Source organism: Phasianus colchicus, chromosome 4 (genome assembly GCF_987193195.1).
Source record: "Phasianus colchicus chromosome 4, bPhaCol1.hap1.1, whole genome shotgun sequence".
Taxonomy (NCBI): Eukaryota; Metazoa; Chordata; class Aves; order Galliformes; family Phasianidae; genus Phasianus; species Phasianus colchicus.
In genome coordinates, this window is record NC_143439.1 from 5,453,909 (window position 1) to 5,480,007 (window position 26,099).

Genomic DNA, 26,099 nt, shown 5'->3' on the forward strand with positions numbered 1-26,099 from the left:
TATAAAACTTTTGTTACATAACTATAATATGTGCATAACGTATGTGTGAGCATAAGTTGCTTTCTATTGAAACTCTTCAAAAACCAACTTTATTATTTATAATTTGGCACAGTACTTTGAATATGCCCGTACTATGTTGTAAAAGAGAGTTGTATTTTTTGATATTTAACAATACTTAACACTACTAATTCCCACAGAAGGAGATCAGAGATGGTATAACGATCTTTGAACAGGTCTAATTTCGAGGTCTTTTTAATAAAAATGTTGTCTGTACTTAATGTTTGTTTTTTTTTTTCTGTTCAATTTTGGTCACCTTTAGATGTTACTTCTTTCTTACCTTTTTATGCGAAAGGTGATTTGGCATGAAAATAACTGAAAATTTATAATGAATGTGTGAAATTAAGTTGAACTTGCATGGTACTAAGGTCTCTTAATGCGTGTAACCTTAGCTTCTGTTAGCTGATACCTGGATATACTGTATGTGGCCATGTTCATAGAGCAGCTCGTTTCTATTCATTCTTGGACGGCCTCCTTTTAACACGACCAAAGTTATTGTCATATTTCAGATATTTTCTTCAAATAAACAGTTTGTATATGGTTTCCTAATGCCAACCGATTGCTTCAAGCTCGTGTTTCTCCACACACCTCATGTGCCACCAGGGCAGAGATTTCTGGGGAGAAAAGCGGTGAGGTAACCCTCAGGTCAGGAAAGACTGTGAGGTAGAGGTGGCTGAGGTTGGGAAGCAGCCACCATTTGGTGAACGGGATGGTTCCGAAAGGGTTTTACTCAAGCCACTGTAGTGGAATTGCAATTTCACGTTATTAGTGGGATGCCTTGGTAGCTCGATCCCCGCGCTGCAAGGAGGAAGCTTCCAAGCAGGCGAGGAGAAGCCACTCATTGCGGGAGGGCAGCACCCCGCCCTGCCCACCTGCGGGCCCGCCTCCTCCTCATCACCTCGCGCACGTCACCCGGCCGCCCTCCCGCCTCATTGGCCGCGCGCCGAGGTCTCACTATCCTCACTCCACCCCTCCAGCCAATCGCCGCGCGCGCGCGGCAGCTCCGACCCGCCCCTTCCCACGCCTGACTCTCCTCCGTCGCCTCCCGCCGACCAATGGGAACCGCGTCGGGGTTACCGGGCGGCCAATAGGAGGGCGCAGGCGAAGAGCCGGCCGCGCCGCACTTGTTATTGCCGCCGCCGTCTCCCGCCGTGCGACGGGGCCGTCGCAGCGCTGAGGTGAGCGAGGGGCGCGGCGGGTGCGGCGGGCCGCTGAGGCGGGGGTCGGGGCTGCGAGGGCCGGCGGGCGGTCGCGGGCCGCTCTGGGTCTGGGGTGCCGCCCGGCCGGGGCTGCGGGCAGGGTGAGGGCCGAGCCGGGCGTCTCCTTGTGTACCCAGCTGGAGCTTTATTCTTCCATGCTGCCCTGTAGGAAAAGGGGCTGTGTTAATTGTTAATCTACTCCTCTCTTCTGATGGTCGAATTCGTTGATTAACGCCTAAGCTCTCCGCCTTTCCGACCAGTAACCGCTGCTTGTTCCCTTGCAGACGTTCAGGTTACGCGCGGACAGGGCCCTGACTGTGATGTTTTGTGCCTGAACGATGGCGGCGAACGACAGCGTTAACATCCTGAACTCTGCTTATCTGGCAGTGGAATATATAGACTCCTTCCTGCCTGACAACCCTCTGCAGCAGCCGTTTAAAAATGCCTGGAATTACATGCTGGATAACTACACCAAGTTCCAGATAGCGACGTGGGGGTCGCTTTTAGTTCACGAAGCTTCCTACTTCTTGCTCTGCGTACCGGGATTCATCTTTCAGTTTATTCCCTGCATGCAAAAGTATAAAATCCAGCCGGTAAGACAAAGCAGTGGGTTGCACACACACTGGCTGCTGTTGGTTTGTGTTTTATGTGGCCATGTTTTGTCTCGGTCACTGCGAGCAGTTCGGAAGGAACAGAGGAAAATCAGAGTGTTTGTGATGAGGGGACAGAGAGGTTTGTTTTTTTTTTCTGAGGGGGAGAGTGACCTGTCATAGAATCACAGAATGGCCAGGGTTGGAAGGGACCTCAAGGATCATGAATCACCAACCCCTCTGCCACATGCAGGGCCACCAACCTCCACATTTAATACCAGACCAGGCTGATCATTCTATTGACAGTTTTTCCTCCGTTCTTTGTAATAGGAATTGGAAATAAACCACTTTCTGGAATCGCCGTGGTCATTTGATACGGTGTCTTCCTGCAAACATCTCTTTTTTCAAGGCAGTTTATCACTTGATAACTTTATCTTCAGCTTCTGTTGTATTCTTCTAGCTATGGCAACACTTTGGTGGAAAGAAGAAAAATGAACTTAGATTTGTGTTGAATTGCTGAATCTGAAATGTTCCCACTAATTACTGAAATAGCAAGAATAGTTTAAGGGGGGCTGGCAAGGACAACTTCTGATGAGAGACTTCAGAAAATGTTCAAGGAACGGTTGGATTTTGTGTTGAGGGACATGGTTTAGTGAGAACTATTGTGATAGGTGGATGGTTGGACTGGATGATCTTGAAGGTCTTTTCCAGCTTTGGTGATTCTGTGAAAAGCAGTTTAGAAAAGTGAGAGCCTTTGTGAAATCCAGGCTCATGAAACTGATGTTCCCTGGGTTAATTTGTGTGATGGGAAGACCAGCTACCTGTCTTATAAGGTGAAATGAAATCACCTTTGAAGTCATCTTTGCAGCACTTTGGTTACGTGCAGTAGAAATGTCTAACTCATTTTTCTTTTTTTTTTTCCTTAGGATAAACCAGAAACATGGGAAAAACAGTGGAAGTGCTTCAAAACGCTTATGTTCAATCACTTTTTCATTCAACTTCCTCTAATTTGTGGCACGTACTACTTCACAGAATATTTTAACATCCCATATGAGTGGGAAAAGATGCCTAGATGGTACGTAGATATGTCATGTACGCTCATACCGAATGGCACTTGCTTACACACATAACAAAAACTTTACTAGAGTTTGTGACATTAACGTAACTTTTTTGGCTAACGAACTATGTTTGCTAACCAGCCTTGAGACTAAATTGCAGTAGGAGCTAATTAGAGCTTCCTAGGGTCACATTGGCTCGTGTAAGATACCAGGTGGGTGATGTGCTGTGGGGTTTTTTATCATCCAGCTTTTTTTTTTTATTCTCTATTATTTCCTCCTAAGTTTCTTTGCCCCACCTTGTTTTATTTCACAGCAGCAATGTGTTACTCAAGGGAGGGCAAGCTGCCTCATGTTTCCCTCTTTTGCCCTAAACTGCTGAAAAATGCTGCAATACTTAGAAATGCCTTTTTTTTTTCTCACCAGTAGTTGTTTTTACAACAGAAGGTCATTCATTTCTAGTTGTTTTCTGTCTGGTTAAATATCCAGCATTGTTTCTGTATCTAGGTCTTAGATTGCAGGTGTTCCTTATAGGCTGTACATGTGATGTTGAAATGACAGTTTGCTACACTGCACGTTAACTCTGACATATCAACAGATGAGCTACGAAGGCTGATGCATATTTTTACATAACAGTGCACTGATGTTATCTTTTCAACCAGTAATATACGTTTCCTACCTTTACTATCTTGTCAACTCCTTTGTCTTTCAAGGCTGTGTATTTGCAAGTGTCTTCTATAACTCTTGACTCTTCTATTTCTTTTATTTTCATTTTTAAAGGTATGTTCTGCTTGCCCAGTGCTTTGGGTGTGCAGTGATTGAGGATGCCTGGCACTATTTCCTGCATCGACTGCTGCATCACAAAAGAATATACAAGTACATCCATAAGGTTCACCATGAGTTTGTAGTATGTATTCCTTGATTTGATTTGATTTGATTGCTTTTAGTATATGCAGATTCATACAGCTTGTTTAAAGACTTTATTTGGCAGACTTAAGGGTTTTGCATCCTTCTGACAGTGGCCTTTCCTTGAGCTCAGCGTCGATCACAGCCATCCATTTTGTTTCTGGATGCACCACCTGTTCTTTGATTTTATTTCAAGAGAATGAAAGGGTGCACTTTTAAAAGCATAGCATGCTTATTAGGGGGGAGGGATGCAATAGGTTTTCTGGTTATGGCTGTTCATCACTTTGCATTGCTGCAAACTGATGAATATTTGGTGATGTACTTAGATCTGCAGCAGTAGCTGCCATTCTCCTCTTGGCAGCCCCCTCAGATTTCTAGCAGGAGCAGCTTCTGGCCAGCATCCTCAAGTATATGTAGTACTTCATATAGAAGTGATCTATAAGCTAACAGCTGTTTCACTAAGAACTTCCCCTGACAGTACAAGCTGATGATTTTAAAATCATCCTTAAGCCAAAGTGGACTTAATATTTTCTTCTGACAATGTAACGTTGAAGGTTGTCGGTTTGATTTTATTTTTATTTTTTAATTTAATATTTTTATGTGAGCATTCCACTGTTGAAAACTCTCTGTGGAATTTCTTTTTTGGGAATACCTGTGTGTGTATGTATGTGCATATGCACATATATGTGTGTGTGTGTATCACAGAATGGACCAGGTTGGAAGGGACCTCAAGGATCATGAATCTCCAACCCCCTGCCACATGCAGGGCCACCAACCTCCACATTTAATACCAGCCCAGGCTGCCCAGGGCCCCATCCAACCTGGCCTTAAACACCTCCAGGGATGGGGCATCCACAACCTTTCTGTGCATCCTGTATACATACATAAATGCTTCGGTTCAATCTCATGTTTTGAATGATAAGAATTTAATTAATTTATAAAGCTGATCTATCAATATGGGCATTTGTTCATTTTGATAGGTTTTGATTGTGGTTTTTTTTTTTTTTTTTTCCTTAAATGACAAATTATTTTGGCTTCCTTCTGTTTTGTTCTACTTCCAAGACTGGATATATTGCAAAGCTGATAGGAGCTTGCCAAATGCTTTAACATTCCTATTCTTTGGCCAAGGGCAATGGTAAGCTGAAGCAGAAGGTTTTGGCTTTAATATGGAAGCACTTGAAATTGCTAATGGAATCGTAATCATTATAAACTTGAAGTGCTGTTTCCTGTTTTAGCAAGGACCCTTGTGTTAAAACCCTTGCTCAACCAGGCTGTTTCCTTCACTCACAGCACTGTTCTGTTTCTCTTGTTGTAGGTAGGACGTGGGGAATGCCATAAAATAGTGATTTGGATTTGGGAAAATAGAAAATCAAAAAGAGTAACAGTTTTCCTGTCTCTTCTGTTTTGTAGTCTCCATTTGGAATGCAAGCAGAATATGCACATCCTTTGGAAACGCTCATCCTTGGAGCTGGCTTCTTTATTGGAATTGTTGTCTTCTGTAACCACGTGGTTCTTCTGTGGGCGTGGGTAATATGTCGCCTGATGGAAACCATTGATGTGCACAGGTGAAATCTTTGTTCTTTATTTATAGTTTCACTTTTCCCTAGGTCTGTCTTAAAATTAGCTGTCTCTTTCACTGAGCTGAGCTTTGCTGCTTTATTGTTTTTTTACTGAAATGTGCTTTTACACATCTTAGAATGGCACGGTCTACTCAGCTAAGCTCTGTTCTGTTTTGAAGTTGTGTAGTCAGTGAATCTTGTTGATCAAAAGAGTGCTATAGATGAGCACCCTGAGTGTGATGTCAGCAGCCTGGCTTTCGTCAGGATGTTTGGCGTACAGATGACCTCATGTATCTTAGAATATCAGAAATAATGGATAACTTCATATTTCAACTCCAGGAATTCTTTCCATTTAGGATTTGATGGTTTAGATTCATCTGTGAGTAAACAAGCTTTTTTTTCCTGTGTTCAAGAGGAAGGGGAGAACTACTTTTTTTTACCTATTAGCATCTTGACCTCCTGTCTGGAAATACACTGTGAAGCATGTAGTGCCTTACTGAAGGCAATGTGAAGGATTTTAGTGGAACACGAGCTATTAACTGACTTGTACAAACCATTGCCATTTTAGGAGTATTTGGTCCTAGGCTGAGAAGCACACGTTCTGACATGCTAAAGCAATCCATGCAAAATAGAAATCTCATCTCTCAATGATTACGTCTGCAGGAGGTGTTTGTAACAGATTATACTGTGTTCTCCCCACTAGGTGGTGATGTTTTCCAGTACTGCTGAGCGAATGAGTTGAAATGGCTTTGAAGCAGAGCAGTCTGGTTTTAATATTACTTTGGTTTTTCATTTTCAGTTTTAAACCTTTGAAGTACTTGCAATAAGCAGAAAATGATTAAGAGCAGAAAGACTACAACTGTAGTTGATTTGAGCTGCTGTTTGAGGAGGAGCTGAGCTGGCTGATATTTATAGCTTGCTGTCACTAAGATTTTTTTGTTATTCCCTTCTACTAACATCACTTTTCAGACAGCTTAGTCTGCTTAACAAGCAGGAGATCAGCCTCTGTCATCTCCTAGGTGTTTCTGCTAAATACTTAGTGTTGCTCAGCTGAGCTGAAAAGGTCACTGCATGCCAAAAAGCCATTGTTAACAGAAGCATTTGCCTAAGACAGGAGGAGATTTTGTTGTAGTAGGGTTACTTCAGGACCTTATAAAACAAAAAGATTTTTTTTTTCCCATATTACAAAAAGAACAAATTGGTGCCTATATTTTGTAGTAAGGTTTCTTCCTAAATATAATTAACAATTTTTTTTTTTCCTTTCCCCTCTAGTGGCTACGATATTCCACTGAACCCTCTTCATTTGGTGCCTTTCTATGCTGGAGCCCGTTTTCATGATTTCCATCACATGAACTTTGTTGGCAATTATGCATCGACCTTCACGTGGTGGGACAGAATCTTTGGCACGGACTCTCAATTCATTGCCTATAAAGAAAAAGAAAAGAAGCAGCAACTCAGAATGAAGAAGGCTAACTAAAAATCCAGTGTAAAAATTGTGATGCCTAATACTGGTAGTCAACTTTTGCTTTTCTTTAAAGCAAAGTCATGATTGGGTATTAAGCATAAATCATTTTCCTTGGCTACTAAGTGGTAGGGAAAAAAAAAACAAACAGGAATTAAACTGCAGTACCTTCCTAATGGGAATGCTTTCTATTTTATATGTAAGCACCACATATATTTTAACTACAAATTTAAAGATGATGCAAAAAAGACAGAGATTACTTGTGTCTGTCCATGTTTTTGTTTTTTTTTTTTGCAAAAAATTATTCAGTTTTATCTTCAACATTGCTCCCTTTCAATCCTTTTGATAGAATCGTATATGTTCACTGAGATTGGACTTCCTTTTTAAAAATATACCTTCTTAAATTTGTAAGATCAAATAGCAGACCATACTAACTGGTATCAGCACCGTAATTTAAATATTGGGTAAAATTTTGCTTAAAACCAAAATATCTGTTAATAAAAAAGCATGGACAGGCAGGCCTTTTGCACACTGGATAATACAAGCTGTTAATCTCAGAATACCTGGCTAAACATGAGTTAGCAGAGACATTCCTGATCTAGATTTATTATGTTATTTTAGGGTACAGATAAAAAGAATAGAAGTTTTTATTTGAACAGACTTTGTTTTTGCTGCTCTTTGAAGTTGCTCTGTCAGTTTACTTAGCATTTACATTACATTCCTTTCAGTGTTGTAATTTGCTGAACTGACTTGTTGCTGTATTTGCACTTGTGACTGATGAAATAAACGTGGTTTGGTTTAAGATGTGTATTACACCTTTCATATGTTTTTAACACAAAACTGACCAAAAACATTTGGGATGCAGTGTCTTGCTTTGTTTATTTCTCCAATGAAGAAATATAGTTTCTGTTCAATTCTAAATATTTTACAGATGGAACTGTTACACAGAGACAGCAGTAAGAAATAGATCTACTTGCTGAATTGCTGGCCTGAGCTCTCAGTGGTGGAAGCAACCTCTTTAATCAGGTTTCAAAGATTGCCCTTATCCTCTTTGCTTTGTCAACTCCCACTCGTCTTGCAGCTGCACTTAGCTTTATTCTTGCTGAACTCCCAGCCTTAAAGTACAAGGGGCTTTCAGTGCTATGGAATGTCTCTGTTCCTATAATTCTGTTCATTGATTCTTAGCTCACCTCTGTGTCTGTGCAAATGCAGTAACAAAATCACCACTGTGAGCCAGCCAACTGCTTAAACACTCTCTTCATTGGTAAATACTGTTTCTCCAGCTATAGGAGCTCAGCCTTAGCAATTTGGTACCAAGCTACAACATATATTGCATCTGACAAGAAGTTTAAAAGTAATGAATGTGACAGTAATGCATCACTTATGCCACCTTTTTTAGGTACCCTGTGTTTGGGGTTTGTCTGATGTTTTTTTTTTCTTATTTGAGTCCTTATTTTGCTTTGCTACTCATTGCTCCTTGGGTTTTTGGATTATTTTATGCAACACAAACACCTTTTGTCCACCAGTATGAGATAGGTGCTATTACATTATGATGTACCTTGCCAGGTATACCACAGAATGTTGGTAGACAGATACCATGTTTGTAAGCACTAAGACTTTTTCTTCCTCATTCAGACTCTAAGTGATGACTGCTGAGTGTTTGAAGGTCATTTTAAACATTTATTTTTATAGGAACACGATACCAGTGAAACCTGCATGTTGGCTCTGAATTTATTGCTAACTCTGGTGTCTGATTCACAGTTTCCAGATCTTCATCCCATCACTGTTGCCCCTCTGTCACTGTTAGCTTTCTGGTGAACCTTACCCACAGCTGTCAGGCCCACTTCTTTACAGTGGTTCTTGCTGTAATTTTCTATCTGTGAGGGTAAGTAAACACAATCAAATCTAGTTTTAATGGTATTTTTCTTCAGCCAGATAAATTATATCACGTCCTCTGCAGCAAGACATTTCTCCTATTTCTCACATCCCTTCTGTGGCTTGGCTCTGAATTCTCAAGGCGTTTTTCCAGTGTAGCTACAAGGATTAAGGGTAGTAGTTCTGGGTCATTCACACTGACACCTCTTTGGTGGTAGAATCACATCCTTCCTTTTAAGTACTGCCCTTCTGTTCAAACATTCAAAGATAAAATTAGCAGTTCTGCAGCGCTGCACTGGAAAATACGGTGGAGTTACCTGTCTGTTGTGATCTCTGGTTGCTACTCAAGGTGCCACTTGCCACTGTGTTTTGTATCTCTTATTCTTCAGTGTAATTTACTAATTGCTGTGCTGAAGTATTATTACTCATTTCACAGAATCACAGAATGGCCCAGGTTGGAAGGGACCTCAAGGATCACGAATCTCCGACCCCCCTGCCACATGCAGGGCCACCAACCTCCTCATTTAATGCTAGACCAGGCTGCCCAGGGCCCCATCCAACTTCCAGGGATGGGGCATTTAAGTAGAGCTTGACTTACCACGTAATTTAAATCACATTCCCAATTCCCAAATGTGAACATCACATCCATTTCAGATGCAATTCAAGCCTGTAAAAAGCAAAAAAAAAAAGTTTGTCTCCACTCCCTGGCAAGCACAGCAAGCTCTGCAATACCTGGTAGGGCTGAGTCTTTAGCAATGTTTATTTATAGGCTTGTGGTGAGTCATGATCTGCTGAAAAAAAACAGATTCAGGCAAGTCAAAAGAATTTGAAAATGTATGTGTGAGAATGGAGGACTGGATAGATTAAAAGAGCTGATTTCTGTGTCAACTCTACATTGTATTTTGGAGAAATCACCTTTAGGAGCAGCCAATGAAAGCTGCTTCACAGTGTGAGGATTTTGGACCTTAACAACGATTGTGGAATAAGGGAACAATGTCAGGAGACTGAAAGGGAAAAACTGCAAACAAGTACAGGCACTTTGGTGTGTGTGTCATATATATGTGTCATGCATACAAATGTATCATATGGGAACTACTTTTGCAGGTCTGAGTTTCTGATAGTGGATGGGTTTCCACATTGGTGTTGTACAACCATAGAACCGTTTGAGTTGGAAGGGATCCTTACAGGTCCTCTAGTCCAACTGCACTGCACTGAACAGGGACACCTACAGCTCCATCAGTGCTTGGAGGCCCTTCCAGCCTGTCCTTGGCTGTCTGCAGGATTGGGGTCTCATCCACCACCTCTCCGGGCAACCTGTGCCACTGCCTCACCACCCTGAGCGTGAAAAACCTCCTCCTTATGTCCCCTACATCGGTGGTAATGATGGTATTCCCCTAGAGATACTATTTCCATGCTGCTGCTGTGCACTGGAACCAGACAGCCCATCGTGCAGGAGAACATCCGTAGGTTCACAAAGGGCTGTTTGGAACACTTCCTGAGAGCTGATTTGGTATAGATCAGCGATAGGAGAGGATGTGCCATGGGCCCACTCTTTTAGATTAGAGGATGGGGGCAAACCAGTTGTTAAATAACCAGAGGCGGGGTTCTATTTGTGGCAGGAAATTTGTAAACCTGATGTGGATGTTGCTTGTTAGGGATTTGCTGACTTGCCTTTCTCAGCTGTCGGTTTGGGGCATTTTGACATGGTCCCTATCAGAGCAGGCTGAGCTGATTGCGGGCAGTGCCGGAGCACGGAACTGATCACACAGAATCACACAGAATCACCAAGGTTGGAAAAGACCTTCAAGATCATCCAGTCCAACCATCCACCTATCACCAGTTGTTCTCACTAAAATGTCCCTCAACACAAAACCCAAATGTTCCTTGAACACCTCCAGGGTTGGTGACTTCACCACCTCCCTGGGCAGCCCATTCCAGTGCCTGACCACTCTTTCAGAGTAGTATTTCCTAACGTCCAGCCTAAATCTCCCCTGGTGCAGCTTGAAGCCATTCCCTCTAGTCCTATCACTGTTACACAAGAGAAGAGGCCGAGCCCCAGCTCACTACAACCTCCCTTCAGGTAGTTATAGAGAGCAATGAGGTCTCCCCTGAGCCTCCTCTTCTCCAGGCTGAACAATCCCAGCTCCCTCAGCCGCTCCTCATAGGACTTGTGCTGCAGACCCCTCACCAGCTTTGTTGCCCTTCTTTGAACCCGCTCCAGAGCCTCAATGTCTTTCTTGCAGTGAGGGGCCCAGAACTGGGCACAGCACTCAAGATGTGGCCTCACCAGTAGCGGGTACAGGGGGACAATCACTGCCTTGTTCCTGCTGGCAGCACTATTTCTGACACAAGCCAGGATGCCATTGGCCTTCTTGGCCACCTGGGCACACTGCTGGCTCATGTTCAGCCGAGCATCAACCAACACCCCCAGGTCCATTTCCTCTACGCAGTCTTCCAGCCACTCAGCCCCAAGCCTGTAGCGTTGCCTGGGGATTTACGTGAGCAGCTCCCCTCGGAGCATTCCCGTAGAGAATAACGGGATTTGCCCTGTGAGCAAGTGCTATCCGGTATCCCCGGCGTTATTCCGCAATCACTCTGGCACGGGGGTGAATCCATTCATTCAGGTGCTCCTGGCAGGGCAGCGCCCTCACAGCAGCCGACTCCCAGGAGCGGGCCCGCCCCGAGTCCCTCCCGCCGCGGGCACCGGCGCCGCTCCCGGCCCGGCGCGGCCCCTCCCCGCCCGCCCGCCCGCCTCCTCTCCCCCTCCCGCCGGGCGGGCGGCAGCTGCGCGGCCGCAGGCGGAGGAGCCGGGCGGGATGGCGGCGCGGGAGCTGCGGCTGTTGCTGCTGGCGCTGTGCGCGCTGCTCGCTGCCTGCCGGGCGGCCGAACCCGCGGCGACGGGCAGCAGCCGGCGAAGGAGGCTGAGCGCCGAAGAGGGCATCTCCTTCGAATACCACCGCTACGCCGAGCTGCGGGAGGCGCTGGTCGCCGTGTGGCTGCAGTGCCCGGCCATCAGCAGGATCTACACGGTGGGTCGCAGCTCCGAGGGCCGCGAACTGTTGGTCATCGAGGTGTCCGACCGGCCCGGCGAACACGAGCCCGGTAAGGGACGGGGAGGACGCTGCGGTGGGCGATGCGGCAGCGCGGGGCGGGCGGTGCCTCCGCTCCCGGCGGAGGGGCTGCGGGCGCGGGGCTGCGCGGCGCTGCCGGCGGGAGCGGCGGTGCCGCAGGTGCGCTGCCCGCGGGGTGGGAGAGAACGGCGGGGTGAACGTCCCCTCTGCGTGCCGTCCGCCTGTAAGCTCGTGAATAACCGCGTTCCCCTGTGTCGTGCTGGGGTCCTTCGCAAAGGCAGCCCCGTAGATGAAAAAAGCCACATGTTTCAGTGCCCACATCACGTGCTGGGGAATGTGATGAGCGCTGACGGTTTGTCCTGTTGGGTGCTGAATATAGTTGTTTTTTTTTTTAATGCTCCCTCCCTCAACCCCCCGTGGGATTAAGCGGGATTAGAAGTGGAGCACGCTCGCTGCTTGAAGCCCTCCCTCCCTCTGCAGGGCGCGGTGCAGAGCGGCTGCAGCTCTCCGCCCGCAGGTCTGCTCGGGGTCACCTGGGGAAGGGCGACAGGATGGACTCAATGCCTGTCAGCGTTGTGTTCCTCTGTCACGATTACAAAGGTGCTCACAGCATCTGTGCTGCTCCGTTCCGGAAGCTGAGCGCCCCAGTGTGATGCCAGTGATCACCTTGGAGGTGTTTTCTCCTTAATAACACACCCTTTCTTCTACTGTGTAGCGGAAGGCAGCACTGTGCGTTTCCTCACATGTGCCGTTTCTGTGCGTGAGAAGAAGCGGAGCTCTGGGGCTGCCTTGCAGTCATCCCAGAGCAGGGATCCCACTTGCTGTCAAAGAATGGTGCTTCTGGTGCCAAGCGTGTCGCACAGTGGGGCCAGAACCCGCCCAGAACCCGCCTCATCTATCTTCATCTAGTAGATAACATGGGGGACACTCACAGGCATACATGCAGATGCTTTTTCACTGCAGGCTAAGCAGCTGTCGTTATTCGTGTATGTAACCCATTCCTAACCCGTTGGGCTGCATCAAAAGAAGGATGGCCAGCAGGGTGAGGGAGCAGGTTGTCCCTCTTCGTTCTACCCTCGTGAGGCCCCATCTAGAGTTCTGCATCCAGTTCTGGGGCCCCCAACTCAGGAAAGATGTGGAGATGTTGGTCCAGAGGAGGGATGGGAGGGTGCTCAGAGGGTTGGAGCACCTCTCCTTTGAAGGCAGTGAGGGAGCTGGGCTTGTTCAACCCGGAGAAGAGAATGCTCTTGGGGGACCTCATAGCAGCCTTAATGAAGCTTATAAGTAGGAGTGAAATCAACTTTTTACACAGATAGATGGGAAGGAGGATGGTTTTAAACTAAAAGAGGTTTAGAGTAGATGTCAGTGGGAAATTTTACTCTGAGAACGTGGTGAGTTGCTGGAAAACATTCGCACAACTGTGGTGCCCCATCCCTGGAGGTGCTCAAGGCCAGGCTGGATGGGGTCCCGTGCAGCTGAGCTGGTGGGTCCAGCCCTGCCCATGGCACTGGGTTGGAACTGGGTGGGTTTTGAGGTCCCCTCCAACCTAAGTCATTTTATGCTTCTACAAGGATATGTGTCACAGGGTTTGTTTTTAAATATTTAAATGAGTAAGTAAGGTACGCTATAGCTTATTAGTTTGTGATATGTAGAACTTGTGCTCTATAAGCCTGGCAGATTTGTGGAGAATTATCACTGGAATTATCCAGCGAGCCACCATGAAAACATGCAGAAATGTTCCCGCTCACTGAGTGACCAAACAAATCCACGAGGTGTCTGCAGAACAGCAGTGAAGACGTGCTGTACCAAGTAAAGAGGCTTTGCACTGAGCACATCAAATCCAGTGCATACGCACATCCATTACGTAAGCGTGTGGATGCCATGCCCGTGCCACAGTGGTTGGGTCATGTGCAAACACCTGAATCGCCTCTTAGTTTGGAATACCAGTTGCTTTCCAAATAAATTTGTAATATTTATGCAACATTTGAAAACAAATTTATGACAGAAGTTAAAAGGAAGATTTTAGAAACACGCTTTAGATTTCCAAAGCCACTGGGACAAATCTTTAATGAACAAAGCAACTGGCCCAAATCGTTGAGGCCTCATCTTTTGCTGGGATGAACGTATGTTGGGTTAGAAGGGACCTCAAAGCCCATTTTGCCCCAAGACCCTGCTGTGGGCTGGCTGCCCCCCACCAGCTCAGCTGCCCAGGACCCCAACCACCCTTGCCTTGAGCACCTGCAAAGACGGGGCACCCACAGCTCTCTGGGCAGCAGTGCCAGCACCTCGCCAACCAAATCTGGTCAAGTTGGCAGAAGACAGCAAGGTGAGATGAAGTGAGGAGAAAAAGATGGTGGGAAACTGAAGACGTATTGAAGGACAACAAAGAACAGTTGGCAGCGAAGCAAATGTTATTTCTAGAAAGGAAATAGTACTTTGCCTTAACTGCTGTGCAGCGACTGCTTGTGTGAGAGGCTCTTGCTTTGGGTGTCTGTTGAACAAACACTCAGTAGATGCTGATCTCTTGAGTTTTTTTTTTTTTTAATTACTGTTAATAAGCTCATCTTGGGCATGAGTCTGTGTTCTTTAATAGCAAGAATACATTTAGAATTGATTCACTCTGAAAGCAGTTTGTCACATCTTCATCAAATCCTGAAAATATCAGAATGTTGGCACGTTGAGCACAACATCTCATACTTTTTCAGAGCAACATTTAGAGGCACTCTCCAGTTTTAATGACTGTCCTTCATCCCTTGCCCCACAGATATCAGTAGAAGTGTGATAAGGTGCAAGCACTGAAGTGAAACAAATGGGGAAATGCAAGATCCTTCTACTCATATGGAAACTGTTAGATCTTCTTTCTGTCATTGAAGCACACCCTCAGAGTTGCTGCTCTGGCTTTATCACTTATGATTAATTGCATTTGACTTCGTGAAGCTTCTTTTCCTTACTCTCAGAATTTGCATGTAAACATCTTGAGTTTCTTGGTGGGGCCCCTTAATGTTTCCAAGTTTGGCAAGATGTTAATGCAGTTTGAATACGGCAAGAGCTTTGTTACTAACGCTGTATATGAGTGAGCAAGCCTAATTTTTGCATGCTTGAGTTTTAATTAAGTGTCAGTTTTTATCAATGCTTGCTTAGCATTCTCTTTCTGAAGAGATGTGTTGAAGGATACGGTCTCTGGTAAATGAGAATGCAGGGAGTTTGTGTTCATCCAGCTGTGTCGCTTCAAGGTGGGGTTTGCAAATGCTATGAATGTGTGGATGTGAGTAGAATGCTTTGTGTCAGGCGTGAAGCTGTGTGTGCTCCATCCATGGAGGAGCCCAAGTCCGGGCTGGATGGACCCTGAGCAGCCTGAGCTGGTGAGGGCAGCCTTACCCATGGCAGGGGGCTGGGGCTGGGTGGGCTTTGAGGTCCCTTCTAACTCAAACCATTCTGTGTTCAAGCCATCCTTTTGCTGTCACTGGTTCAGCTTCAGTTTACGCATCGCAGCTAGTTGGTGATGCCATTCACACTGCCATTGAGTAGATGGAAATTTACAGTATGTGTGGCCAGGCAGCTGGTCCTCAGCAATCTCTGCGGTGTTTCCTGGAGCTGTAATGCTTCTTCTCCAAATTGTTTTGCTATCTGAGGTATTTAATGTTTTCAATTTTTCATTAGACAAGTTAAAAAAGATTGAGAGAGGCTGTGCGTTACCAGCAAAAGCATGGTGGATCCCATGTGCATGTGAGAAGTTCCTATTTTATTTTATGGAATAGCAGTAGGAAGGGCTGTAGCCATAAGGAGTACAGTGTGACATCACAGAGGGCAATTAGTTGTTTAGTTTTTTCAGGCTTAAAATCAGTCTTGATGTGCAGAGCATTCTCAGTTTGTTCATCTGACTCAGACTGGTGGTGAACAGCCCTAGTGCTCCTGACAGTGCTGATTGCATTAACTTAATTTCCTTTAAAGAACTGTTATCATCTCCTCCTGCATCTGCAGAATGCCAGAACAGTTCCCAGTGGAAACAGGGATGTGACACAGTAAGTACTCTATGGCATGGAGGTGTTGCCTTGCTTGCTCCCTCCACGTGTGCTGCTGGCAGGGATGGTTCCAAGACCAAAGTGTGCTTTCAGTCTGTACCATTTTTCCTCTGGAGAAGAGGTTTGTGGCCATGTGCCATCCTGCCAGCTGGGAGCCACAGCTCTTCAGACAGCAGCAAACAGCAGGGTGTTGTCAGGGGCTCAAGGAGTGTTTGGACAATGCCCTCAGCCATAGGGTCTGATTTTTGAGTGGTCTGTGTGGAGCCTGGAGTTGGACTCTGTGATCCCTCTGGGTTCCTCCAACTTGGGATGTTCTGTGATTCTGTGACTGTGAGCTACAGTTCAGTATGGGGGTGTATGTTTGAAACGTTTGTGTGTAGCTACAATGGCCAGGTAAGAGAGTCTGAAGTCATAAACCTGTGGTTCTGAGGCAGTAAAAACTTGATGTTAACTATTATTTTTCTCTCCAAAGCAAGATGTTAGTAATGATATAAGCTAGTATCTGGTAGCCCTTCATGTTGAACCATGAGCAAAGCCTGACATCTCTGTTCACCTGCAAAGTGGGTCCCAAGGAGCAGACTGAGATGACTGTTCTATCCATACAGCCATTCGTTACTCTGAAGGTGAGTGGCCTGATTTACAGCTGACAAGATGCTGCCCAAGAGCCTGGATGGCCACCACTGTGCCTTTTTAAATACCTACCTTAGCTGTGGGTTTGCCTTAAGGCACGGTGCATTGTTTGATCAAATGGCACATCTGGCTGTTTGGCCAGTATGTAAAGAACCGTTTTCTTGGCAAAGGCATCCTTGTCAGCACACTGATGTAATGATCCAGCAGAGTTTTATGATATCTAGGAAGCGTGGCCCTGACTCTTGTCAGCTCTCCCAGCCAAAGTGAAATCATACAGTGCTTCACTATGGGAGAAGTAATTTAGAAAAAAGACAGTGGAAAGGACAATGAAATATTTCAAAGATAAAACTTCTTGCATATTTGTTTCCTAAATCATCACACTACTAGATAACTCAATAACAAACGTGTATTGCTGTACATTTTCCCCCTGAGATTTCTAGCTGCAAAACATATCCTCCCACTTCTGTCTCTCTCCAAAGCAAAATTAGCTTACAGTGCAGTTCTTTCATTGGCACACTGCTGTTCTTTTCCGTTGCAAGCTGTATATTTCTTGCACATTTATCACTCCAAATGAACTTACTATGGTAAATGAAGGATTTGTGTCTGCCTTCCTGTCTTGTTCTGCCACGCTTTCCTTGTCTTTTAGATAAGAACATTGTCTCTGTGTTCCCGCTCAGGTTTCCACCTACATGACAAGGCATGTTGCACATCCTCGCTGTAGCTTAGCGTGTGGTGATGCCAGCTGCTCAGTGTGCATGCCCAATAGATACCATATGGCTCAGCTTTTGGTCTCGCCCAGGACATGATTCCTCTTCCTCCCTGCCTCCTCTTGTGTTTTTTTTTTAGCAAGCAGCCCCAGTACTTGTGCTTGCACAGCTATGTGAGCATGCATATGGTGAAAAAGATGAGCTGGGAGCTTTTCTCTCTGTTTATCTGCTGTGGATATACTTTTGTTTGTTTGTTTGTTTGGTAATCTGCCTTGACTGGGAGGTACTAGTCTTCCCTTTTCTTCCTGTGCTGATGGGCTAAGTCATAACAGAAACACTTGTTTGTGGGGTTGCCACGTGGTACAGTTAGGGGAGCAAATCCACAGTGGAAATAGTAGGAATCTGTAGTGGAAATCATAGAACGGCTTGGGCTGGAGAGCACCTAAAAGCCCATCCAGCCCCAACCCCCTGCCAAGGGCAGGGCTGCCCCCACCAGCTCAGGCTGCACGGGGCCCATCCAGCCTGGCCTTGAGCACCTCCAGGCATGGGGCACCCACAACTCTCTGGGCAGCTGTGCCAGGGCCTCACTGCCCTCTAAGGAAAGAATTTCCTCCAAACATCTAACCTAAATCTCCCCTCTTTTAGTTTAAAGCCATTCCCCTTTGTCCTATCGCTGCTAGGCTGTGTAAAAAGGTGATCCCCCTCCTGCTCGTAAGCTCTCTTCAAATACTGGAAGGCTGTTTGAATAGCAGTGGGAAAACCTATCAACAAACAGAGGATACTGATAACATTAGCCAATAAAAAAAAAAAAAAAAAGAAAACTCCTCCATAACATAAGACCCTCAAACAGCAAAGCTTAAGAGCCAGCAAGCTCATCTGACTTGAAAACTGAAGAATCGTCTGAAATAGATGTAGCCATGGTGACAGAGAGGATTAGCAGCCCGAGACTGATCTCATTGGTCTGCTGCTAGCATGAGTCGCTTGTTTGAGCAGCGTTAATATGTTGTCTCACGCTGCTTTATATGCTGGGACCATCTGGCATCAGCAGTATTTAAAGGTGCAGTTGTGCTGGGGGATGGCTCGGCCGCCATCGTTTGATTTCTGCTTGTGAGACAAATCACAAGAGTTTGGAGATCTTTCCAAATCAGCCCTAAAAATAAGTCACAGCTGAAGCGGGGGCCATGCAGAGAATTTCTGGAGTTTGTTTTGTTGTTGGCCAACGCACGTTTAAAGCGTTCTCTGCACAAAGATGCACTTGTGCGTGTTTCTTCAGGTGTGTGCATGGAATGGGCATGGGGTTATGTTGCTCATTATTTGTGTATTGAGGAAAGGTACGGCATAGAGTTAAATGAACCAAATAAAGCTTGACCAACAGATCCCCTCTAGGATGTGTTGGAGCCTGTGCTTTCAAGGAACAAACGATTTCGGTTTTCTTTTAGTTTCGCATCTTGTTGAAAATATGTTTTGCAGTGTTTGATTCGAGAGAGTTTTGTAGAGACTCAAAGTGAACCGTATCTTTGATCTATTTATAGCTGTGAGTCTTCATCTGCTTTCCTTAATACTGCTGTAGAGTGGGTGTTAGCTTCCAAAGGAGCTTATGCTACAGCGCTGACATTGCCCAGATGCTTCTGAATTTAGGTTTTCCTTTCTTTCTTTTATAAAATTTTTTGGGGGGCTAAATTTATCACGATTCTTGATTACTCCCAGGAGTTTCTCCCCAGGCAGCGATGGGTGGCTAAAGGGTGACCAAATACTAACTAGAATACGTTCTTGTTGCAGCTGGTGAGTGCCAGAGCAGAGCTCTGTGCGTGGGCTGAGCGTCATAGGAGAAGTGGCTGCAGGGAAAATTAGCCAGAGGCTTTGTTCTCCTGTGGAGACTTAAAATGAAGTTGAATTTGAAGTTCAACCTTGATAGCAAATACTACGTTTTTGCATTTTCAGATTACAGACGTTCTGTAGTTACTAATGATGGTGCATAACAGCTGTTTGCAGGGACTGATGTGGGATTCATTGGATAGCAGTGATGCCCTGTATGGCATGACAAAAAAAAAATGAAACGAAGGGCTTGGGAACTATTTCAGAAACCCTTAGGTTTTAAGCTTTCATTTTGGAGCACTGACCTCGATGCCAAAATAAATTCTTCTTATGATTTCACTTCAAATGCAAGATCCAATAAACACACAGCCATGGATGTTCTAGCTCCTTTAAATAGCTTTACCATGATTACATGATATGCTTAATGTTTTTACAGCTTAGTCCTGTTTCCAGTCTGTCAGAATGAGTATAGATCACACAAAGAGTGCCAAATGGCTTATCTCCCCACACTGCTCCCAGGCCCCAGTTCCTTGTTTGTAAGTCAATTCAACATGATTCTTTAGATTTATTATTCATGTGGAATCAGCCTAGGTGAATTTGTCAGACACCCCTTACAATATATTTTACCAGGAGCCCTGAAAACTAGTGGTATGAAAATGAGCATTGAAGTGACCAGCCTCAAATGGCTAATGGCAAGTTGTTATCACAATCCCACTGCAATAGATCTATAGATCCTTTTTAACAATATGCTTTCTCTATTCTATTGGACTACCAGAATATCTTTCTGTATTGTGGAGTCAGTCTCACAAACCTGCAAACTGACGAATTATCAGAAGGCAAATGTCTCCTGTCCAAAGAATTGATCAAAGCTTCTAGCAATGTAAGCACAACTGCTGTTAGAATTATGCTTCCTAAGCTTTGTCCTAGGTAAAAACTAGAGAGTATTGCAGTGCTATTCCAGTAATCCCAGTGCAGTCAGGCTGTAAGATTGCTCTGGAGTGCTTAGGTGTTCGTGTAAGACTTGACAAGGGTTTAGTGCCCACCTCTACCCCTGACCCCCTCTGTAATATTGAGGAAGGCTTTTGGTGTGCCTGCAAATCAGTTTACCTTCTGGAGCTCTGGAACCACGTCTTTTGGTGTCTGTCAGTTGCAGAAACTGGAGCTGTTAAATGTGTCTGTTCTTCATCTTCTACTTCCTAAGAAATGAAGGGAGGATTGGGATAATCTAAGCAAAAAAAAAAAAAAGAAGTAATGTGACATGGCCAGAGGAGTTGAGGTCTCCTTTTGCAGTTCCAGCTTAAGGGCTCTTTAGAGACCTTCCTAATGTATTTTGCAAAGGGACAGATAAGCATCCAGAGACCAAGAGCGTTCAGTTTTCTTATTGCTGATAGCTGCCACCTGGAGCACTTTGAGACAATTTCCATTAAAATTAATTGCATGGACACTGAGCTACATATATACCATACCCCAGTGGTGTTTTAAAACAATGTAGGTTGAAACATTTGCAAGCTCCCTGTTCTAACTGAAACTCATTGCATCCTGGAAACCTGTGAATGGCATGTTTTTTTTTTTGTTTTTTTTGTTTGTTTGACACAAGGATTCACTTAAAATGCTTTATTTTCTTTCCTTTCTTCTTCCTCCTTTCTTGTCAGTCTTTTCTGTACTTTTTTCTATTAAATCGCTGCAGTTGTCCTTCAAGAACAACCTCTCAGAATTCAGCAGAGGTGAAACAGAGGAGAGGAACCCGAAGGGACAGAAGAAAATGTGCTTTTGCTGTGGATTCTGTAGACTTTTGGCTTTCCTCAGCCTGATGCCTGCATAAAATGCCTGTAGTAAAATGTAGGAGGAAGCTGTGGCTGTAGTTTACAGCAAAAAATGAGATGTATTGTTAACATGCATACAGTGAAAGGTTTAACAACAGATACAATAAATGAAGTTCATGTGCTTCCCTTGTTTTTCATCTGTAGCATAGCTAATCCTTGATGTTCTGCCTTTCTTGATGTTATTGGCAAAGCTTTAGTGGCTTTCAGTCTCTGCAAAATTGATATTCTGATCAATTTTGTTTCCTGTTTATTTGGCTATCCTTAGCAGCAATTAAAGTTCAGGCTGCTTCAGAAAACAGCCGTTCTTACTAAGCTCTTGGGAGAGTAACAAAAAAAAACAACTCTCCCCATGCTTCTTTTTATCTTTAAATCTTTAAAAGGTAATCTTTATTCATTTGGATTTTACTCTATGGCAAACTGCTGGGAGAGGAAACGAGGAATAATCCTGTCAATATAAAAATTAATGACCTTGATGTGTGCGTATTTTAAATGATTTGAAACGACAAAAATAACAAAGTCTTGTAGGTTTTGTTTATATTACTTTGCTTCTGATTTGATCAAGGCTGTATTGGGAGTGATTGTAATTCTCCATTAGAAAAAATTTCACCTTGAAGAGATTTTCTTAATAAAAATGAATAAATGTGTAAACTTTCCCCGTTATTAATTAGAATTTTAAGCACGAAGGTGGGTTTAAAATGCAAGTTTGCCATTACAGAATGACAGAATCACCATCTCTGGGGGTGTTCAAGAAAAGGGTAAATGTGGCACTTGGATTAGTGGTATGGTGGGGATGGGTTGATGGTTGGCATGGATGATATTACAATGGTCTTTCCAACCTTAATAATTCTATGGTTCTGTGAACATCAGCCTTGCCTCTAGTCCTGGCATAATAGTTGTGGTTCCATTATAAAGATTTGGGGAACAAATTTGACAGCGCTGAATGGAGAAGAACAGCTTAGGGTTTCCCATTTCCCATGGTGGTGGTGATAACTTTTTCTTACTTTATGGCTCTTGCTGTTGTGGTGTTTCTGCCCGGGACTCTTCAGGTCGCATGGCTTTCCTTTCCACAGCCACAATGACTTCAGTCAGTCTCAGCAGGATTCCTTCAAGCAGAGCAGAGCTGTAGATGGGTGAAGACCTTCTGGTCTCACGACTCATCTTCCAGTGAAGTAGCAAGCTGAATTTTGCTTGGGGACTGTTTGATTTGATATCTTTAGGCTTATAGCAAAATAAGAAGGATGAAATGCCTAGAGTGGCGTGGCTATGGTTAATACCCTGACAGACAAATATGTTTCTTTAGCATTAAAGTCAACGCTTATATTCCGATTATTTCTTCTAGAAGAAATTTAAAAACTTTTAGATCTTCATGATTAAATCACAATTAGACGTAAAGTAGCAGCATAAGCATTATTTGGGAATTGCAAATTAGAATAAGGATGCCATTGCTGGAATATAATGAGAGAGTCCTGCAGGGCTTGGAGGCACACTGAGGAATTTGAGCAGATTGCCCAGATCTCATGTGAACCACTTAAGAAACAACAAGTCAGATGATCAAGGCAAACTGAAATACCACGGGTAGGTGGCAGATTGAAAGATGCCCCTAGGAAACACAATTTCAAATGTTTGCATTGGGCTCAAAAGCCTTTAAAGATATACTAAGCCTAAGCTGTGCTCAAGTCAAGAGCTTGCTTCCTTTGCAATTCAGTAATTTCAAAGGGGAAAACGCATAAATAACTTTAAAAGGAAGTAGTTTTAGAGAATGGGAACAAAAATATCAAAGGTAACTTTCTAGAACTTTCTCATGTATTGAAGGGGTAAAAGCAGATAGGTTAGAGGCATAGGGTGCATCTTGAATAACTGTTTTATTTCTTTCTCGACAACCAGAGAAAAGAAATAAAAGAATCTACCTAATGCTGAAGTCTGAGAAAGCTCTTTAGATAAAAAGAAACAAAGAAATTCTCCCAAGAGTTAGTGTGTTGCTATGTGAACAGTTATAATGCAGAAGCAGAAATTGTTTACTGAGTGCCCAGTATTTGAAGAAAGTTTTTCTGTGGGCGATATCAAAAGGGAAAGAAGTGTTTTGATGCCAGTTAAAAAGATCTGTCCGTGTTGTGAAATTTCTTCAGCAGTGTCTACTCTGAGGAACCGTGGCAAACCTCCTTACCCCAACCAAGCCAGAATCTCAGCATGCTGAAAGTTAAAAAGACATTGGAGTATAATTTCTTTATTACTGGATATTGATCTGTGCGTGAGACGTGTGTGAGAAACACAGATTTGTTCAGGAAAGAGGAGACAGAACCCATTTCTTTGCATATGTCTACCAAATATCTAAAAGTACAGTTAAACCAACAGCATGCTTGTGCCTTGTTTAGTCAAATGCCTGCATCCAGTAATGTTGATGGAAATACATCAATAGAGGTTTTCCTACTCTTTTTTAAGAGTTTCTCCCGAGGTTCTAATGGGATCAGTCGTATTTATTTGCTTTGCTAACTTGTGTTTAAACTTGCATTTCCATCACTGGAGATTTACTCCTTAGGTGAATTGAACTTGTCCGTGCTGCTGTCACACTGGACACTGTGGTTGCAGAAGGTGAAATGTGGAGAAAGAACCATGATAAACAACTTGAACATTCGTTAAGGGTTTGATGGATTTTTTTTTTTTAATGACAGAGATGAGTTCATTACATTTTGTGATAATCTGGAGGCTGTGACACCATCAGGAAGAGAAAAACTTCAGCGGTGTGAGGCATTAATTCCCAAGGGGTTGGAGGTACTGTAGTATCCTTGTATTCTCTAAAAATAAGAAAGCCAAGGTATCTTTTGTCTAAGTGACATGCTGTGCCGATCCCAGAAATATTATGGGATGTTACTAGATTTTCCTGTACACTTAGGTCCAAAATAATATCCTAAGCTGTGCTGCAGTGATGGAGATGCTCTCCTTTTCTTGTTGATGCCACTTTGCTAGCAGACTTCTTAAAATGGATTTTATTTCAAATTTCCCTAATAATTAAAATAGTTGTAATTTATTGAAGTTGTCAAATTTAATAGCATTTGAATTACTGTGGTTTAGTTCGTGTTTTATTTCTTCAAGGAAAATTGTTAAAATAACCCTTAACTACCATTTTAGAGGGTTTTTTTTTTTCTCTATTCCTTCCTTCCCTACATTGTTATTCTGTTGTTTTATTTTTTTGGTCACAACTCTGAAAGGAAATTCCTGAGCTTTTGATTTTCCCATGTCAGTGCTGAACTGCATTTGACGTGTTGACTCATAATGCTGTCAAAATATCATGACTTTAGTTTCAAGCCTATGCCTCTGTGGGATTTCCTCAAGAACCAGAGATCATAAGCAGTATTTGGAGATACATTCTATGGAATTGCATTTTGCTGATAAGTGGAATGTAAACAGTGAATTAGGAAGTGTTTATAATTAATGATTGAACGTTTTCATTTTTGACGTGATCAGAACAAGGGAAAGAACTGGAAAAACTCTTCATTAGAGTGAAATCACAATATATGTGATGTTTTGATTATTTTTGCTTTTGAATATGACCTGTAGTTAGAACATAATTTCAGTTCATATTGTGGATCAAAGTATCACCATTAGGATAGCTTTTCCTTAATCAGTTTGCTCTGGTTAAAATGAGGATTGATGTTCCTGAGTGGTCAAGTCAACACAGCAGTGAGTGAACGAGCTGGATTTTCTGGATTTTGTGAGCTACTTTAATTGGAAATCAGTTGCAAGATGTTTTTTTTTCAGGGAAAAGAATATTAAAAATGTAAGAGAGGAAGGTTAACTATAGTTCAAGAGGAGCACTGCTTATTTTAAAGCGTGAAGCCTGTAGAGCTAGAATAATTTCATCTTCTGACATACAAAATGGACAAAGCAACACACAAATGTTTGTGTTGGTCCATTGGTTCCTAGCACTTGAAAAAGAATCATTTGTGATCCTTAGGGAGGCTAAGAACAACCTCAATTTTATCACTTGCCAAGGCTGCTAAGAGAATAGATGAAAATAGATTAATTTGGTAGTAACTTAGGAGACCTAGATGCTGCTTTCTAGGGTGTTTGGCAGGTTTGCAGTGAATAGATGCTAATTACTGTGCCAATTTATGTATTTGGGGGATGAATTATTATTATTATTTTATTTTTGCAGACTACTAACCCTTTGCAGATATTTTGATCGTGTGCAAACAGTGGACTGCTTTGGATGCTGGAATGTCACAAGTGCAACAGTGATGGAGGCTGGTAACACAGTCACTGGTCTATAATGTGGTTATAGGAACACTGACCTTGCAGACCAGTGCTGCTTGTTGCTGAATTGAAGCACAGCACTGGGGACAGGTCAGTGTCCCCAGCACATGCAACTCAGGGTTGCCACTGGGCCATGTGCCCAGGTTGCTGGCATCTGGCACCTCCATCTCCTTCTCTTTGAGCCTGGGCTCCTAGCGGGGGGGATGGAGCAAAAGGGAGGGATTTGCATCCTCTGCAGGTTGTCTTCACACTTCTGTGTCCCAAGCATTATGACTTCCTTCTCCCTCCTCATTTACTTCCAAATCTCAAATTTCTTCAGAATTGCTGTTCTGGAAAATATCATCTTAAGCCATGGAATAACCTTCTGGGTAGATGACTGCATTTCAGAGTGCTGCTCCCCAGCTGCTGTGGTTCTCCTTTAGCTCCCTGACAAGCCTTGCAGCAGAACTAAACTCCTGCCTTCCAGAGTCTGATGTGGTATCCTATTGTCTGCCAGTGGAGGCTTATCCTGTTCATGTTTTTTTCCCTGTAATTGCCTTTATTAATTGACCTTTTATGACAGCTTAGCTTATCTCCCCTGAAGTCTGCAATAACTTCTGAAATATTTTGACTTGGTGGAAAAAAGTCCAGTGTGATTATCTTCTGCACTGTGTTTTACCCTCAGGAAATTCTGGCCTCCTATTCCCTAAACTGAGAGACACGTAAGCATTGCAGGAGCAGGCCAGCATTTGTATTTCCAGAGGAAAAATCTTAGTGTGTATAATATATCATCCTTCTAAGGGTTTGTTTTAAAGTGCGTTCTTTGCTGCTGGTAGTTTAAACGTGCCTCTCTTCTGACTTTTTGTAAAAGACAGAATAAATTCAAAACCCAGAGGTGTTTCTGAAAGAACTCTTTGTCTTAGTGAACATACATTTATGAAATGCTTAAAGATGATAAATATAATCCTACAGTCTTAAATTTTTTTAAGGAGAAAAAGCATATTTTTTTTTATATTCACTTTAAGCCCATTATGATCTGAAGTTTGTATGCAGTGCAATGTAAAGTAGGTTCTTTGTGAACCAAAGTAGGAAGCTTTT

General features: G+C 43.5%; 2 protein-coding genes across 2 annotated transcripts in view; both read left to right on the forward strand.

Moving 5' to 3' along the window:
• The first annotated feature begins 1,079 nt into the window (after window positions 1–1,079).
• Window positions 1,080–7,630, forward strand: MSMO1 (methylsterol monooxygenase 1). Its single transcript, XM_031614296.2, has 6 exons — window positions 1,080–1,235; window positions 1,541–1,849; window positions 2,773–2,921; window positions 3,682–3,808; window positions 5,218–5,372; window positions 6,639–7,630. The coding sequence occupies exons 2-6, from the start codon at window positions 1,595–1,597 to the stop codon at window positions 6,841–6,843; spliced, it is 891 nt and encodes a 296-aa protein (XP_031470156.1). The 5' UTR covers window positions 1,080–1,235; window positions 1,541–1,594; the 3' UTR covers window positions 6,844–7,630.
• A 3,833-nt stretch (window positions 7,631–11,463) lies between these two features.
• The window catches only part of CPE (carboxypeptidase E), a 41,939-nt gene continuing 27,303 nt past the window's right edge, over window positions 11,464–26,099 (forward strand). Inside the window, exon 1 of the mRNA XM_031614295.2 lies at window positions 11,464–11,805. Within this exon, the coding sequence (XP_031470155.1) occupies window positions 11,520–11,805 (286 nt within the window). The 5' untranslated portion in view covers window positions 11,464–11,519. The remainder of the gene's footprint in view (window positions 11,806–26,099) is intronic.

What these genes read in the sequence shown, in the direction of transcription:
- MSMO1 (XM_031614296.2), top strand. Translation starts at nt 1,595, where the DNA reads ATGGCGGCGAACGACAGCGTTAACATCCTGAACTCTGCTTATCTGGCA. An exon ending in AAAAGTATAAAATCCAGCCG is followed by an intron (nt 1,850 to 2,772) that starts GTAAGACAAAGC and finishes TTTTTTCCTTAG; the next exon opens with GATAAACCAGAAACATGGGA. An exon ending in GAAACCATTGATGTGCACAG is followed by an intron (nt 5,373 to 6,638) that starts GTGAAATCTTTG and finishes TTTCCCCTCTAG; the next exon opens with TGGCTACGATATTCCACTGA.